The 16,475-nt window shown below is 36.0% G+C and overlaps 1 protein-coding gene across 8 annotated transcripts in view; it reads right to left on the reverse strand.

The window, feature by feature from the left end:
• Window positions 1–1,140: 1,140 nt before the first annotated feature.
• Window positions 1,141–16,475, reverse strand: part of FAM184A (family with sequence similarity 184 member A) — a 105,872-nt gene continuing 90,537 nt past the window's right edge. Inside the window, exons 13-18 of one of the 8 annotated variants that reach the window (XM_045188716.3) lie at window positions 15,071–15,255; window positions 14,492–14,638; window positions 8,117–8,234; window positions 6,036–6,140; window positions 3,130–3,332; window positions 1,141–1,486 (exon numbers count right to left, since the gene is read on the reverse strand). In XM_045188716.3, coding sequence (XP_045044651.2) covers window positions 1,405–1,486; window positions 3,130–3,332; window positions 6,036–6,140; window positions 8,117–8,234; window positions 14,492–14,638; window positions 15,071–15,255 — 840 coding nt within the window. In that variant the 3' untranslated portion in view covers window positions 1,141–1,404. Of the gene's footprint in view, window positions 2,220–3,129; window positions 3,790–6,035; window positions 6,141–8,116; window positions 8,235–14,491; window positions 14,639–15,070; window positions 15,256–16,475 lie in introns of those variants that run through there. The other 7 variants (XM_045188715.2, XM_045188717.3, XM_045188718.3 and 4 more) reach the window with 7 other exon arrangements.

Below are 16,475 nucleotides of genomic sequence, written 5' to 3' on the forward strand. Positions count from 1 at the left end.
CACTGTGCACTCGATAAATCTTATTTGTGGCTCTGATGTGGGAAAAAAAGCTTGGTTCTGGACTGTATAAGCAAGTAGGGGTGTGTTCCTTGAAAACAGGTTCTCATCATCGTTGTATGCCCACACAGTTGCCTGCATGAGGACTACATCAAAACCCTGGTAAATAAATGCCCAATTATGAGATTCAAAGCAACTAGGAGCAAGAATATATGCTTACATCTATATTTATTTTCTGAAATAAGCATTAACCATTTTTCTTGGAAAACTTTCAATCTCTTAGTTTAAGAAAAAAATTTCAGAGCAAGTATTTTGTAGAAATGTTTTTATAGGATAAGTTAAAGAACATGCTACCACTGTGTCTACTCATATGGAATGGTTTATCCCTTGAAAATTTTGTGAGGACTAAATGAGATATTCTTTCTACTGTCCCCTTAAGAACAGTGCCTGACACATAAGAACCATTTATAAAGTTGGTCTTTAACATTAATCTTCACAGATCACGTATTTGCATTTATCTTGTTCACCCAGATTTTTCTAAAATCTACATTACCGAGTCAACTAAATTTGGCACTCTTAGAAATTGATGTACTCTTTCAGGCCACAGGACAAAATATAGTATCCTGCCAAAATGGACTGAAAGCTGAGAGGAAGAAAAGGCCTCATTAACACGTGACAGTGGCTGGTTAAGTCCATGACTGTGGGTCGTTGATACTACATTGCCTATTTAGAAAACTAACAAACTGGCTTTTAAGACACATTAAGAGAGAATTAATTGACTGTCTCTTTACCCAATGAATTTGGCCATAAATCATATTAATTTAGATACTAACTGTACTAAAAGCTCTAGATTCTTGACTATCAGCAGCATTCTATATACCTGAAAGTCCACAATTCCCATGTGTTTTCATTGTAGCCTTGCAAGTTTAGAGACCATAATTTAGTTATGGCTGTACAAAGTAACAGGACAAATTAAGCAAATGTATTTGCCTACCCTGATTTTGTTATGATTACTGATACCAAATAATTTAATATTTTATAATTATTATGCAGTAAAATTTTTTAGCAAGTCTAACTTGGAACTAAAACATATTTAACAACTAAATACACTTACTTGAAAAAAATGAAAAGCATTACTGTTTGTTCTAGCAAAATTTATTATGTAGTAATTACAAAGGTTAAAGGCTCTTTCATCTCAAAAAAAATAACTATTATAATTACACACATAACATAGTACCTTATAAGAATGATTCCAATAAATACCACAGGAAATACAGTGCATTTTCAAATTAGAGACAAATACTTCCTCATTCACAGTGTTTGACACAGGAAAGCCTGTTCACATAATGATCTGTAAGGTCATGCTCTTAGTAACAGTCCACACAGAGCTGTGCCAGCGCAATTCTTTCAGAACGTGAAGTACCGGGCAAACCACTCCTGGCGCTGGGGATCTGGAGAAGCCACCGGGGAAGCTTCACTCTGAGGAGGACTGAATTCATAAAAGAGAGACATGTAACCCAGCATTAAGCTGTTTTGCAAAACGAAGGGTAAAGCACATAAAACATCAGTGTAGATGACCACAGGTGGTTCGCTATGCCAGAAGATGGGTGTTAAAGATTTGCTACTCCTTTACTCTAGTCCAGTTCTCCACTCCATGAGGGCCTGAGAGTGTATCAGCAGCTCAGATGAAGTCAGTTAAGGAGGAGCCACGTCATAACAAATACAAAAAAACCCCAACCCCACAAAACTACAAAAACAGTTGAGGAAAATAATGTCATCTTCTTTGAATAAAAAAAAATTCAGGAGTAATGGTGGGAAGTAAGAGAGAAAAAGAGGACATTCCTCTCTTTCAGCACATTTTCTCTTTTAATTTCAGAATCTGACACAAGCAGTCGATTCTTACAGATGTGTCCTTAAATATGACTAACTTAATTAATGAAACCATGGTATAGTGCTTTTACTATAGGTATATTTACATTAAGCTTTCATAATTCCATAAGCAATTGCTCTAGAGGAGTACATTAAAAAGCTGATTTCCCCTCTGTTTTCAAAGTTCTATAATTAATACCTATCTTAAGTCAAACTACAGAGTCTTTGGGCTAGTTGAGAAAATAAAAGAGCCCCTACCGTCTTTGGGGGAAATTACAAGGCACGCAACAATGTGTAATGGAAGCTCCAGCAGCCATGTTCCTCGAGCTCATGCACATGCAACTTACTGATACCTGAACATGCCCATGCACACGGGAAAATAAGCAACACAAAATATTTAGCAGGAGACACATTCAAAGGTGTATTTGACTAGTTTTTCATTCTTGCCATTTTTTATTTAAAATAATTAGTCATTAACTATGTCATTAATCACTTAACCTAGAAAAAGATAGTCTACCTATCAGACTATTGTTAGTGACACTGCTGAGATTTGGTAAAAGTTAAAAGCAAATAAATTTAAAGCAGCACAAAATCAGTGATAATTAAAGTGAAGCATAAAAAATGACAGTACTTTTTGACTTTAATTTTGAATGGATAAACAACTGGATTTTGTTTAAATTTTACTTCTTAATACATTTAATCAACAACTCTGAGATAACATATTAGAATGTTAATTATAAAAACTATTTTTTCTAAATATATTTTTTGCTTATGTGTACCATTAAATTTCCAGAGCTTACATATTTTTTATTTTGGCAATAAGCATATATATTTATCAGTAAGTCTGGTAACAAGAAAGGGAAAAAATAAACATATAATATAAGAAACAGAAACAAATAAAAGCCAAATAAAATTTAAATTAAAATTCTTTTAATTTAAAATGAATTCTTTAAATTCTGTAATGACAGATTATTAATGAAAAATTGGTGACCATACTAAAAATGAAGAGTCTATAAATATTAAAATTCCAAGCATGTGAATTACATTACCTCTTTAAACATTTAGAAAATTGACTAACAAATTGGAAAAAAACTTTTTAATAGTCAAAAAAGAGTTCTCTGGAGAAGTAATAAATATATATTGAAAATACTTCACAGTATTTTCCTAGACTGTTCTTGAAGTAGTAGATTTCTGCAATGTAAGAAGATAAATTTCTTGTTAAAAAAGTAAAGAAAAAAAAGTCATTGGTGAGACGGGGCTCACCTCAAAAATGTCTTGGGCTCTTTGGGTGGCACTGGCTGTGGAAGTGGCTTGCTGCTGTTGAACTCAATGTCGTGGGCTGGAGAATTAGGAATGGGATCCAGGCGGTTAGGATGTCCATTGCCCACTCCACCAGATTCCAGAGCACTTAGATTGGGAACACTCACAAACCTGTTTGTTGGTGATTTATCATTCTTCTTCTTTTGCTGCATTAAAAATAGTACATGTGAGGACAGTCCCTGCATAAGGACAAATGAGAAAATAGGAATAGTAGAGGATAAAAATTTGTCATAGGAAAATTTTGGAAGCTTTCTGTTAAACTGTGGTGTTAAAATGAACCAGTGTTACCCAAAGTGTGGTCTGGGGATCTTTGGAGGCGTTCTTTATCGACATGGAACCCTGACAGACAGACATGCTGCTAGGACAGACAGAATGAGGAAGAAACGTTTAGGAATGGTTCATGGGGAGAAGAGGAGGAGGTGGAAAGAATGTCCAGGGGTGAAGGAGACTGAGAGGAAAAGAGGAAGAAAGAGGGGAGAAGAGTAGGTCTTCCAGATACCACTAGGATCTAGGCTAAAATTAGGAGAAGGCGTAAAGTTAAACATAATTTTAACAGAGAGTCCTGTGAACTTTAGCCATCTGTCAAAGGGAGGCAGTCCTTCCCTGGAAAAAAAAGAGGAATGAGAAAACGCTTGGCAACGTAGTAAGACCTAAAGTTGACTTACAGAAATAATTTGGTTTTTAATTTACTGCACCATCTTTCTGAAGAGAGAAAATTAAATCTGCATAATTAAGTCTCATGTTCCAATTAAGTGGTAGTATCATTAATTGGCTCACATCTTTTAAAAAATTTAAAGTTTATAAAATAAATCAATTTTTTAAATTTTAAATTGTTCTTTAAAAGTAACAGATGAAAATGAGAATATAGTTGCAGATTATCAAAATGTATCATATCTTGCAAATTATTAACTTTATTTTATTCACACCTCTAGAATCAATGAGCATCATCTTGCTATGCAGAATAAAAGTTAACATGTTGTTTACAACATGAATATTCCTATATTTTACTAATTAAATGTATGCTAATTAAATTTATTAAATAGTTTTTAGAAAGTGACTCCAGAGGCTGGGAAAATACAATTAATAGATAAAATGGCCCTTCTCCTTTACTTACAAAGTAATAATTTCACTATCTAGACATTGTCCTCTATATCATAGGCTGTAACAATGGAGTCTCTAATAAGGAGCCTATTTCAGCATAACTGAAAAAAGAAAGAATAATTTTTTCTTCAGAATTATTTGTGGAAATTGAAATCACTCTTAGGAGGCAAAATAGTTAAAAGTTCTGAGATGTATCTTTTGCATTTTCTTGCTCTAGTCACCAGAGGGCATAATTAAACCTACTTAAGGTTTTTATTTTAAGAAATCAAAGATATCATTGATAAAGCTCTATAGTAATGGTTTTGTAGCTAAAATTCTAATTCCAATAAAATAAATAAAAGGAACATATTTTTAGTATATCTTGTTTTAACATGTCTCATAATCTTGCTTTATAATTAAAAGCTTATTTTCACTCTAAATTATGAGCTTAAAACTGAAGCTAAATATATTCATTCATCCCACAATTAGTTATTAAAAGCCTTCTATGTGCTGGGCAGTATTTTAGCTCTGGAGACACAGCTATAGGCCTCCTTACTTCAGTCATTTTATTTAATAAAACATTTAAGTTTAAAGTTTGGAGCACTTTAATTTGTGAAAGGACATATTCCATCTTCTTAACAGAGAAGCTTTATGACCTTTAAAAGCAAAAATTTCTAACTAAGGGCCTAGAAGAAAGTAGGCATGATGTACAAATCAATAAAATCCGAATTAAAAAAATATCTCTAGCCCCAGCTGGTGTGGCTCAGTGGATTGAGTGCTGACCTGTGAACCAAGAAGTCACCAGTTTGATTCCCAGTCAGGGCACATGCCTGGGGCTGCAGGCCAGGTCTCCAGTAGGGGGCATGCAAGACTATCACATGTATTTTTCTCCCTCTTTCCCTCCCTTCTGCTCTCTCTAAAAGGAAATAAAAAATCTTTAAAAAAAAAGAATCTGGTCCAAACTTTAAAAAAAAATCTTTAGCACTTTATTTCTCCTACTGATTTCTGCCAAAATATGTGTAACCCTATGAAAAGTCAATAAACATAACTATTTATTCCTTATTACTTGCTTTCATCACTAGAATAATTCTGGTGCCTTATAGGAAATGTGATGAAATTTGCAACTGGACCAATATTTATGAATACCCACTATACCCAAAGCACCATGAGAGGAGCCACAGGAAGCTGGGGTACAAAGATGTTTGACTTAGCCATGTCCATTTCAGTTGTCTGTAAGGTAAAATACACTTCTATCCTAAGAGTAATAAAGTTTCTGGAGAGGTCCTGTTCAATTTTCATTGTTAAGGAAAGGTCATAAAGACTGAGAAGAGTGAAGCCTTTCTCTGACAGTTGGTCAGCAACAAAATACATGCCCAACCCAACACCTGTGAGGATGGCGGGGAAAGAGCTGTTGGGGGCACGGTGCTGGAGTGCCTTTTCGGACCCGGCAGAGGCTAGTGAGTGTCAAGGAAATGACAAGAGGTTATCTTGAGGAGACTTAGAAGTCAGTTTTCCTTAGAGGTATGAAAAACAAAGCTTTATAATATTAACAAAATATTATTTTAAGGAGTACTATCAACAAATAAATGAATATTATGGAAGCCTCATTCTGAAAATGAATCCATAAAGATTTCAGAGATTTTAGTCCTAGATTATTAAATTTAAGAAACATCTTTTGGAAGCCTTAACCTATGTTGCTCGATATATTTTATAAACTTTTAATCAAGTTTTAAACCATATCTCTATCTTACAGTGTGTACAGCACATACCTTAGTCAATGGATTAATAACACCAACAGTGGGACTTGAATTAAACACTTTGTTGAAGTTAGTTTCTCGATTGACTAATTCCAGCTGATAAAATTTATTATCATCCTATGCAAAAGAATTACAAACATCTCTTAAACATTATCTATTGAATATTTAAAAAACATAATTGTATAAATGCCATTTCATTCAAATTTAATAAAAACCTAAATGAAGATTTATATACCTTGCTCAAAAATTTCTCAGATTGCCAGTGTTGTAAAGACTGCTGGGAGTAAGTTTTCAACAGGTTTCAAACCCTATACTCCGGGACTCTTCTCTACTCCTCAATACCTTTTCCTTATTAAGGCTGGATCTGAGTGTTTTGTGTGGCCCCAGCTCTGTTCCAAAGGGCTGAACTGTGCAGTCTGAGCAGGCTGGACTTGCATTCACAGAGCTGCTGTGCACATGGTTGTGTTGCCATACATGAAGAGGGCACTAGGGTATTTAGTGTTCTTGAGTACTGGAAAGGTATTTGGTCTTGTCGAATCTCCTCTCTGAGACATCAACGTATGACAGCAGAGGTAACCACAGAACAGAGAAAAAGTGTACGGCCCACACAGAGACAGACAACAACGTGTGCTCCCTGAATAACCAGACGGGAGGAAGTAAACATTCATAAACGGAACAGTGTGTGAAATGTAGGGCTGTGCTCCAGCAGGACTAGATTCTTCATCCCCTTCTTAGTTACCACTATCTCTGCATCATTACTTTCAGCCTAGGTGCCTCCCAGTCCACAGATTCGGGGTGTAAGGGAAAGAATGTGGAACAACCCGTGGCTAGATTCCTGGCTCTGTCACCAACTGTGTTATTTTGGAAAGTTACTTCTCCTTTGAAATCTAATACCTATCCTGTCTCAAGGAAAAAATCCAATTGTACCTGCTCAGTAAGAATTAGAAAATCAGTAGCTATTAATAGGGGCCACAGATGAAATACACGTAATGCATTTGCTAATTTCATGTGTGGAATGTAGGGTAATTTTCCACAAATCGCACTGCAATCTGACAGAACCCCCTGTGAGTCCTGTCTTGTGCTCACGGAGCCTTGAGCATGGGGTGGTTAGTGGGAAGCAGCACAGCACACGCTCTATCTTTCCAGTGCCTGCTCCTGGGTTCACCTACAAGCCCCAGCTGACTCCCTGGTGCTTTTGGCAGGAACTTCTAGACCTAGACCACAGACTCACTTGCCTAAATGCTGAAAGAGATATGTTAAGGTAAAAGGATTTCAGACATAAACGCTCTTAGGCTCTTTCTCCATGTTTATGTCCAAAGTTTTTAGCTGAATGGATCAATGAGCAAATAGAATGATTAGCTTTCTATTTCTGGTTTTACTCTGAAAGATTTCTCACTTGTTAGTGGCAGTAAAAAGCAGTATTTTAATTACTGATCAGAACATTTAATTTTAGAAGACTCTGAAATGTTTTATGAATCTTAAAACATTTGTGTACTTTTTATTCTTAAGGAATAATGGCTTTAAGTAAAGCGGTGTATTTGTTAAGTCTGTATTTTTCTCCCTGATGGATTTCTCAGAACCCCTAATACCTCAATGTGGACTGAGACTCTTCAAGAAAGAGCCCATGGCTTTTCTTAGGCTATTTCATGGTACCTTTCTTCGTGGACTATCTCCTGGAATCTGGGTTCAGTGGAACACCCTTTAGGAAATTAAGCTGACAAACTTGGAAGTGTATGGTGCAGACTAATGCATGAGTATGTTGACTGTTCTTTCCTATACAATTCTAATTCTACATGTACAATGCAGACACTTCAACAGTCTATTCACTGTACATTGACAATGACATGCAATTAAACATTTGACATGTACTAAAATACTGAAAAAAGAGGCATAATCCCCTTATCCTAATATCAAATTTAAATTTTAAAATTACTTAGTATTTCCTTCCGTCATTCGTAACATTTAAATAAACTTTCAATCATGATGAACAATTCATAGTTTAAATTTTCGTTTAGCATTACTTAAAAATATTTTCCCATGTTCTGCCAATCAACAGTCTACTGCATGGTTACACCAAAAACAAAATATCTTACAATTAGCTTCTTTATGACATGGTCTCTTTCTGTAAGCATGGCTTTTAATTCTGTAATCATCTGTACATCTTCTGGTTTTGATTCTCTCATTAGATATTTTTCTTCCATTTCTTCTAATCTAAAAACAAGAAAATCTTTAGCTCATTAATATGACTCAGACACATTCTTTTGTCATAACTACATTTTCATTATTAGTCTAGTTCAATACACACAAAAACTTAAAACCAAACATTTTCCTTAAAACTTTTGAGGATAATGGCATGATTGTCTTAAGAGCTATAGTGTTAATAAAAACTCTCCAAGAATAGATGATATTAAAGGCTTTAAAGTTTACTTTTTTGAATAATTCACTCATTTTATGTCATTCCAAGAGTATATGTGGTTGAGGTGAGGTAGGCTTTGCAGAAGAAATGATATGCTGAATGATACTAACCTAGCAATTGCAGCTTTGATGCTGCAAATGTAGGCTTACTATTAGAACTTACCACAAACACAATATTGTGTTATGACACAAGCCTTGGTAACATACACAAAAGAGACAAGTAAAAAATACAGAGAAAAGGGAAACAAAGGACACACATATGGAATCATTCTTTCCTGGTTTATAAGAAATTTACTTTAAGAGTTCTGTATTATCAACTAAGCCGTGTAAACTATAAAAAGGGTTCATCTGGTAAAAGAACAATTTTATTTCCCTGTAGGCCTATTCTGCCTTGAATGAAATGATAAGGTAATAGGACTAAAGACCAGTGAAGACTCTATAATAGAAGCCACATTTTACAAGTAGAGAAGATATGGACCAAGAAAGGTCTAAAAATACAGAACAGGGTAGAATTAAGAGAATACAAATGATGGCTTACTTTGATAAAAGCACTTTCAAATTTTAGACAAATTTTAATTTTCTAAACCATTAGAACAATTAAAATCATTGTTTTTAAAATATAAATAGAACTTAAGCTCAATAAAATTACAGTTAATGATGACGACAAAAATATTATTCACTCAACAAATATTGTGTAACTTGTGGATGATCCTCTAAGGAATTAGTGATCCATGCCCATCCACTAATCCAGAGGGGTACCAGGATCTAATTTTAGTAAATTCTTCCACTAACTCAGCCTAGGCTGAAGATGTGGGGATAACACATTTGGCTCCGCACCCAGCTCCAGGCTGAAGTTCTAACCTGGGAGTGGGGAGGGATGAGGGTGACAGAAGTGTGGGGTTAGGAAGTGACTGTCTCAAGATCAGTTGGGACTTTGTCAGTTCAGTGAGATGTTTCACTCTTTATCTACTTTTGTACTTTTGTGACAGTGCAGAATGACTGAAAAATGTGATTCACTAAGTTCGGATAAAAGCAACCTTGCATTTTATCACAATATGGCATTTTATGGGCAAAATTTTATATATTTTTATGGGCAAGGTTTTAAGAAGCTTGAGAAACAGTGATCTAGTCAAGGAAAAAGGCATTTGGGTTTGACACTGGAGTAGCCACAAGATGTCACTGGAGCACTTTCTTCATGGTTAAAAGCAAGGTACAAGATTTCTGAACTAGTTCCTGCAGCAGAACAAGAATAGTTGGTTGTTAATGGTTGCTTAAAAAACTAAATTTGAAGCCTTATTTAAAACTGTTATGTCTATCTTTTGTTTTATACAGCAATTTTCAATCTTTTTCATCTCCTGGAACACATAAACCAATTACTAAAATTCTACAGCACACCAAAAAGTATTTTTTTCACTGATCTGAAAAAAAAAAGGTATAATTTTGATTCATTCACACCAGATGGCTACTGTTGTGTTTAATTTGACAATCCAAGGGAAAAGAGGACAGTGCCCCTGACCAAATAGTCAGGTTTTGCATTTTTAAAAATTCCTGTGGCACACGGGTTGAAAATCTCTGTTTCAGTACAATAAGAAGTTAACACAAAGTGAGTCTAAAATCAGTTACAATCCCTGAACCTCCTTTTTGCATAATAAAGGTCTGCTTTGAAACTCAATTCTAAAATATGTTTTAATTTATCTTAAACATCCTTTACCTACAAAGTTATCAGTTAATCTTCTCCACAAATACCTTTACATCATCAAAAAATTTAAAAGATACCTGGTTATTAAAGGAAAAAAAAAGAATTCATTAAACTGGAGAAACGGAATGCACATAAACGCAAATGGGAAAGCATTAAAGGAGAAAACAAGTAAGGAATACAATATAGATTCAACTTGTGACTGTATTTCCCGAATGACTAGTCTTCGGGAATTCTGAAAGAAAGAACACATGTACTATTTCGATGCCCACTTCAGGCCAACACTAGTCAACATTCTACAGTTCTCACTTGCCCCATGGAGCATTCTAAGCCAGCCTTGCCACCCAGGGCTTAGAGGTGAACGACTGGAGATAGAGGTAATGATTTTTAATTTGTTCTCCTTTAATCTTTCTAACCACAAGGAGGAGAAAGTCTGTTTGGTTCCATGTATCTTAAATAGCCTTGATAATATATGCCTCCTCCCCTATTTCACAACACTCAGGTAGGCCGTGAACATCAGTGCCAGCTAGAAACTAAAAACGTTGTTTTATTTTCACAGAATTTATACTTAAATAGTTATAATTTAACCTTATTTAGAATAATGGATATAGTTTTCAGTGGTGATAATGTTTTTACTGTAGGGATAACTGAGTTTTCCTGTTAAATTTTTAAGCAAAGTGTGTCAATTAAAATATTAAGAAAATAATACCATAAGTAGTCAGAAATGACCAAATTCCAAAAGGCTGCATAGGAATGAGTACAGCCTGGGAAACACTGCCTTGAGGTAACCACACAAGTACATAAAGCCTTTTTACTTGAAACACAGATTCCCATCAAAAGTAATACAAAGAGAGAACAGACAGAAGTAGAACATACAAAATTACTAATTAGGGTCACTGTTGGATTCTCCCTCAGGCATTCGTGTTCTGATTTTTTTTTTCTCTGAGAATATATAGGTCAATGTGCACGGACAACAGAAACCTAAAATATTAATGCCTTAAAATCTGTATGAAACTGTATTTTAAGAAGTTTCCAAGTTGAAAGTCCTCCCTTGTTGTTTTTCAGAATAAATAACTGACAAAAATATCAGTAAATTGAAAGTTTAAAGTCAAACAACAGTATTTCTTGGCACACGTATATTTTAGAATTTTAATTGTATAAAGACAAAAGAACTCTGCTATACCACCCTCCCCTACAGTCTGAAGAAAAGCAGTAACGGAGTGGTTTAGTGGCAAACATTTTCCCCCCATAAACTGCGGACGCAGATGACTTGTGCCAACAGGGCTACTACATCCTTATCTTGTAACGTGTAGGAAACTAACATGAACGGTGATTTAAAAATCAAATGAGAACAACAAAAAGCAATTAGGGTATTACAGATAAAAGAACTCAAGCAACTTTTTTAAAAAATGAGTAATTCTGCTGTGGTGAAGTGCTTCTTTTCAATTAGGGATTCTGACCTACTTAAAGTCCAAGTGTAGAAACTCAGTATTTCCTCCAAGAAGAAATGATCTCTTTGTTTCAGTATAGTGAGAAGTTAATGTAAAGTAGACCTAAACAATCAATAATCTCCAAATCTTTTTTTGCATAATAAAGATCTGCCATCTTAGTGTATGTTTACAGTGACCTTAAATAAAGTTCTTTAAAACAGCCCGTTCTCTCATTTGCTTCTAACACAAACAAAACCCATGACATTTTTAATAGATTAAGGTTTTTTCCTAAGATACTATATCACTCAAGGAAATAAAACATTTCTATAGAATGTCTGAAAATGTAAGACTTTAATGCCCAGCTCGAAAGAGGATTTCTAGTAATCATTCCGTAAGATACAGAACTCTTTTATCACTATTTCTACAATGTGTAGAGGGCACTTTCCAGCCTTTAAATTTTTTGCCCCCTCTTCCCTGGAGTCCAGCAGGCTTTGGGACAGGAACAGAAGAAGCTTCCAGCTGCTCCAGAGGCCCCTTGCTCCAGACTTCAGCCTGGGAGACTGTCCCATGTTCCCCCAGTCCTCCACCCACTTCCAAGAATCCAGAGGTTTTCTGATTTTGAAGCTTGAAAGCGAGCATGCATTTGGTAGGAACTTCAGCAGTGTACCCTTAGTCCTTTGGAACAGGCTGGGGATGGCCCAGTGGTGTTCCCCCCGGTCCTAAAGCTGAACGGGCACTTCCTGCTCACCACCTCTGCCGAAATCCAAACCATTCAGCAGATCCAAGCAGGCTGCATTTAAGAATATGGGTCAAAATATCCAATAGTCTTAGTCTTAAAACTGTGTTTTCTAATATAGTAGCTACTAGCCCACATGTGGGTATTTACTTTTAAATTAAGTAACATTAACAGATATTAAAAATTCAATTCCTCGGTCTTGCTAGCCACAGTTCAAGTGCTCAGCAGCCACTGTAGCAATTGTATTACATACAGCAGACACAGGACATTTTCTCATTACAGGAAAATCTGGACAGTGCTGACTTAAAATATATTTGTTTGTTTTTAACTAAAAGAGTAGATATCTAAAGAAAGAGGCTAACTATATGAAGGCAGCAGGTTTCTGGTGAAAAAGGTGGTATGACTGATTAGCATAAACCTAGCTGAAGTTTAAAACAAATGGTATCGTGCATCTAGAAAAGTGATAAAATATTTGACTTATGAGTAATACACTTATCCAAATGATCATAATAGAAAGACTAAGTTGTTATTTACTACCAAAATTCCATAATGTGCAAAACCATATAACACAGAATAAAGTGAAAACAAAGACATAACCTTGACTTTTTGTAAATTCACATTCCTGAGGAGACAGGACACAGGACAGAGGTGGTTCTTTTGGTAAGCAGGCTTTTTCAGAGTTCATGGCGGAGGATGCCAGGATCTCGGCCCCAGTCTGAGGAGTAGCACTGAGACCAGGGGCAGGGAAAGCCAGGGCCCTGGTTTTTACTGCGACTCATTTCTGCCAAAAGCCCGAGGGTCTGAGCTCCTGTACACGGCAGGTATCAAGCAGCAAAAATCTCTGCGACTAGGGGAATAATCTCATGAGTGTCCTCATGATTTCAAAAGTAAATTCATGAAGTGGTAAATATTACAGGAAATCCTCAAAAAAAGTCATTCATCAGGCAGTCACTGCGTGCCTACTAATGCAAAAATTCTGCATATACCCACTAGCGCACCTCACGGCAGAGGCCCCTGAGTTAATGCCAACGACCGGGCGTCTGCAGTCTGTCCCGGTGGAAGTGAATGCAGGTGCCCGAGCGCACACACAACCCCATTTGCTGTGGGGCATAACCGGTTAAAGGGGAGAAATGTGAGGGGATGATTTCAGACTGGACAGAGGTGGTCAGGTGGTAATGATGCAGGAAGCTGTTCTAGACGGTAGAGGACAACACAGGAGACTGGCAGAAGGAACCCGAGAAGGTCGGCGTGGCTGAGACAGGGGTGGCAGACAGGGAATGAGGCGACTGCAGGATGAGGTAGGACACGCACACTGAAGGTCCCAGTTTAAGTCAGAGACGGAGTGATGGGATTAGTCGCTCTTTTGACTTTACTGAAGTGTGTGGAGTTTATGGACCTTTTTATTTTTTTTTAAGATTGGAAGAGGAGAGACTGAAGATGAACAAATCATCTGCAGCAACTCAAAGATTAATTCTGAGATAACTTAGGTTGGACCAGGGTTTGGGCCAGAGAGACGAAGTGAATGCATCGACTACAGCAGTTTATAATTGTCTAGAAGAGACAGGGGCTATTAAATATTTAAAACATTAAGCAAAAATTAGAAATTTGGGTTTTAACAATATTAGAATTACTCTGTATGAGCAGTAACTTTATTTGTGATGTTTCACTTTTATGGATTTTTAAAATCATGAAACAAATGCTTGTTATAGAAATTCAAATAATATCTAACTATATAAAATAAAAAGCAAGTCTTTGCTCTTCCCCACCCCAATACCTCTTAATTCATTCCCTAAAGGGAACCACTATCATTATAATGTTGTATTTGATATTTCTATAAAATATGTATTATTAGTGTGACCTACTGGTCACGATACGCCCTTTTACTTAACATTACGTAGGGAACATCTTTTGAGTTCTCACCATGGAATGCCAGTTCATGACCCCGAGGGACAGTCTTTAGACAAGTATGTGTCCTATAGTAAAACTGGAGCAGTAGCAGCTACTGAACACAATCATTCAATTGACTTATCCTAATTTAAAAACATACTACAATTACCATCTGTGATACGTACTTGTTTTCTTTTTAAAGTATCATTTAATTAGTTCAAAAGAGTAGCTAATCTGAGGTTAGACACAGTACTCCTCAATTTATTATCTGCATATTAATTTTCTTTAAGATAATGTGACTTACGACACTTGTAAAGCTGCATTTATTTCCTTGAGTAGTTCGTTAGTCTTATTAAAATCTGCCCGCATGATATTTTTCTGTCTGAGGTGGTCTGCTGTCATGACATCCAGCTCTTTTTCAAGCCTCTTGTTTAAATCTTGTTCATGCAACCTGTTCAATTTATTTTAGTTAAGAAAATGTCATTCTGAAGTCAAGCTTTCAAAACTTTCTACATTCTACTAGATTTGAAATGGTTTTAGGTATAATATATAGAAAATTAATGGAAACAGCCCGAAGCAAGTTACTTACTTTAGTCTTCCAGCTTGTTAAAGTTGTCTCCTTTAATGCTTTTTAACATAATATTTTTAAAGATTGTAATTAATTTTACACAATTTCCAAAGTGGATGAGTGCATATACACCATTCAAAATATAACATTTCATCTGTGTTCTAGATCATAACATAGTCCACAAAGTCAAACGTGGTCCTCAATACCTTACCAGAAGGCAGTCTAGTTACAGAAATAGGCATGTGCTGCTAAATACCATCACAACAGTCTTTCAGGTAACAGTGCAAATTCCCTCTGTTGCAACTAATGGCATACCTCATCTGTTGGTTAGATTCACTTCGTATCCTGAGAATTTCCTTCCCTTTAAATTCCAGTTCTTTGGTTAGGGCACTTATATTTTCATGTAGGTGCTGTATCTCCTTATCCAAGTCAGTGATGTGACGCTCTCTGTGCCTTAATTCCTCTTGTAGATCTGTTATTCTGCACATGTGCTCCTTACTCTGCAAAATGCAAACAATTTTTAAAAGCTTTCTATGTATTTGCTCTCTGTGTTCATCTGAGGGAAAGAAAGTGGCAGACTGGAATGTCGAATGTAACAAATCTGCCATTACTTCAAAAGCAAACTGCTGAAATGAGGAAAGCTCAAAGCCTCTTCTCTTTCCATATATGTAACAAGTGTTTATATGGGTACAGTTTCAATAATGTCAGAACTACAAGGGACCCAAAAGACCATAAAAGCACATCTCCCTCATTTTATAGATGAGGGAACTAAAACCCAAGAGATGATTTATCCAAGGATGATTTATAATAAATGGCAGAGCTGAGTTAGAAGACAGTGCTCTCACATACTCAAGAAGTTACATAATCTGTTGTGTAACATAAAGGATATTATGTTAAATAAATAACATTAACAACATAAATAACATAAATGTTACATGAAATGCTGGCACCATTACCCTTCAATCTAAAAAGGCCCCACACATATGGAGGCTATCCCCACGCACAGAAACACACACACACATCCCATGGCTTAGAAAGCAGACTTCGCCTGTCTGAAAGGTAAGTGTCCTTATATTTTCATAAAGTCATTGTTTTCTACAAGTTCTTCAGTCCTAGACATTGTCAATTTCAGTGTCAGCCTACTTGAAGAGAACAGAACTTCTGTCCATGATTATAAGGTAGCTCATTTAAAATTTCCTAGTAATGCACAGAAAATTTGGGCTGATCGTTTAACACGGCTGAAGACTAACAAAGTAACAGTTGTAAGTCTAGTAAACCAATAATTGTCTTCATTGCACTGTGTCCATAAAATCCACCCATCTAGATATACATACAATCAAAATCACAAAGAATCTAACCACAGGAAGTACACGTGGCCAAAGAACAAAGTTTAAAAAGTATAAATAGTAACTGTGCTAGAGTGATATGGAAATAAAAGTTTTCTTTCTTCTTCTTCAGGACCTGCTACTTCTATAGCTATGCTATCCAATGTGGCTGTTTAAATTCAAATTTAACTTCCCTTTCCTTTTTCCTTCCTCCCTTCCTTCCCATTTAACTTACATTAAATTGGAAACTCAGGTCCGCAGCCACACTAGACACCCTCGGCCCATGTGGCCAGCAGACGGCAGTCACAGAACATCCTGGAAGCTCTACCGGACAGTGCCGCGTTACAGTACTCTGTGCTCACTCTTTGTCTTGTTTGCATCTTATTGTTCACTTT

Source organism: Desmodus rotundus, chromosome 11 (assembly GCF_022682495.2).
Source record: "Desmodus rotundus isolate HL8 chromosome 11, HLdesRot8A.1, whole genome shotgun sequence".
In the NCBI taxonomy this organism is placed as follows: Eukaryota; Metazoa; Chordata; class Mammalia; order Chiroptera; family Phyllostomidae; genus Desmodus; species Desmodus rotundus.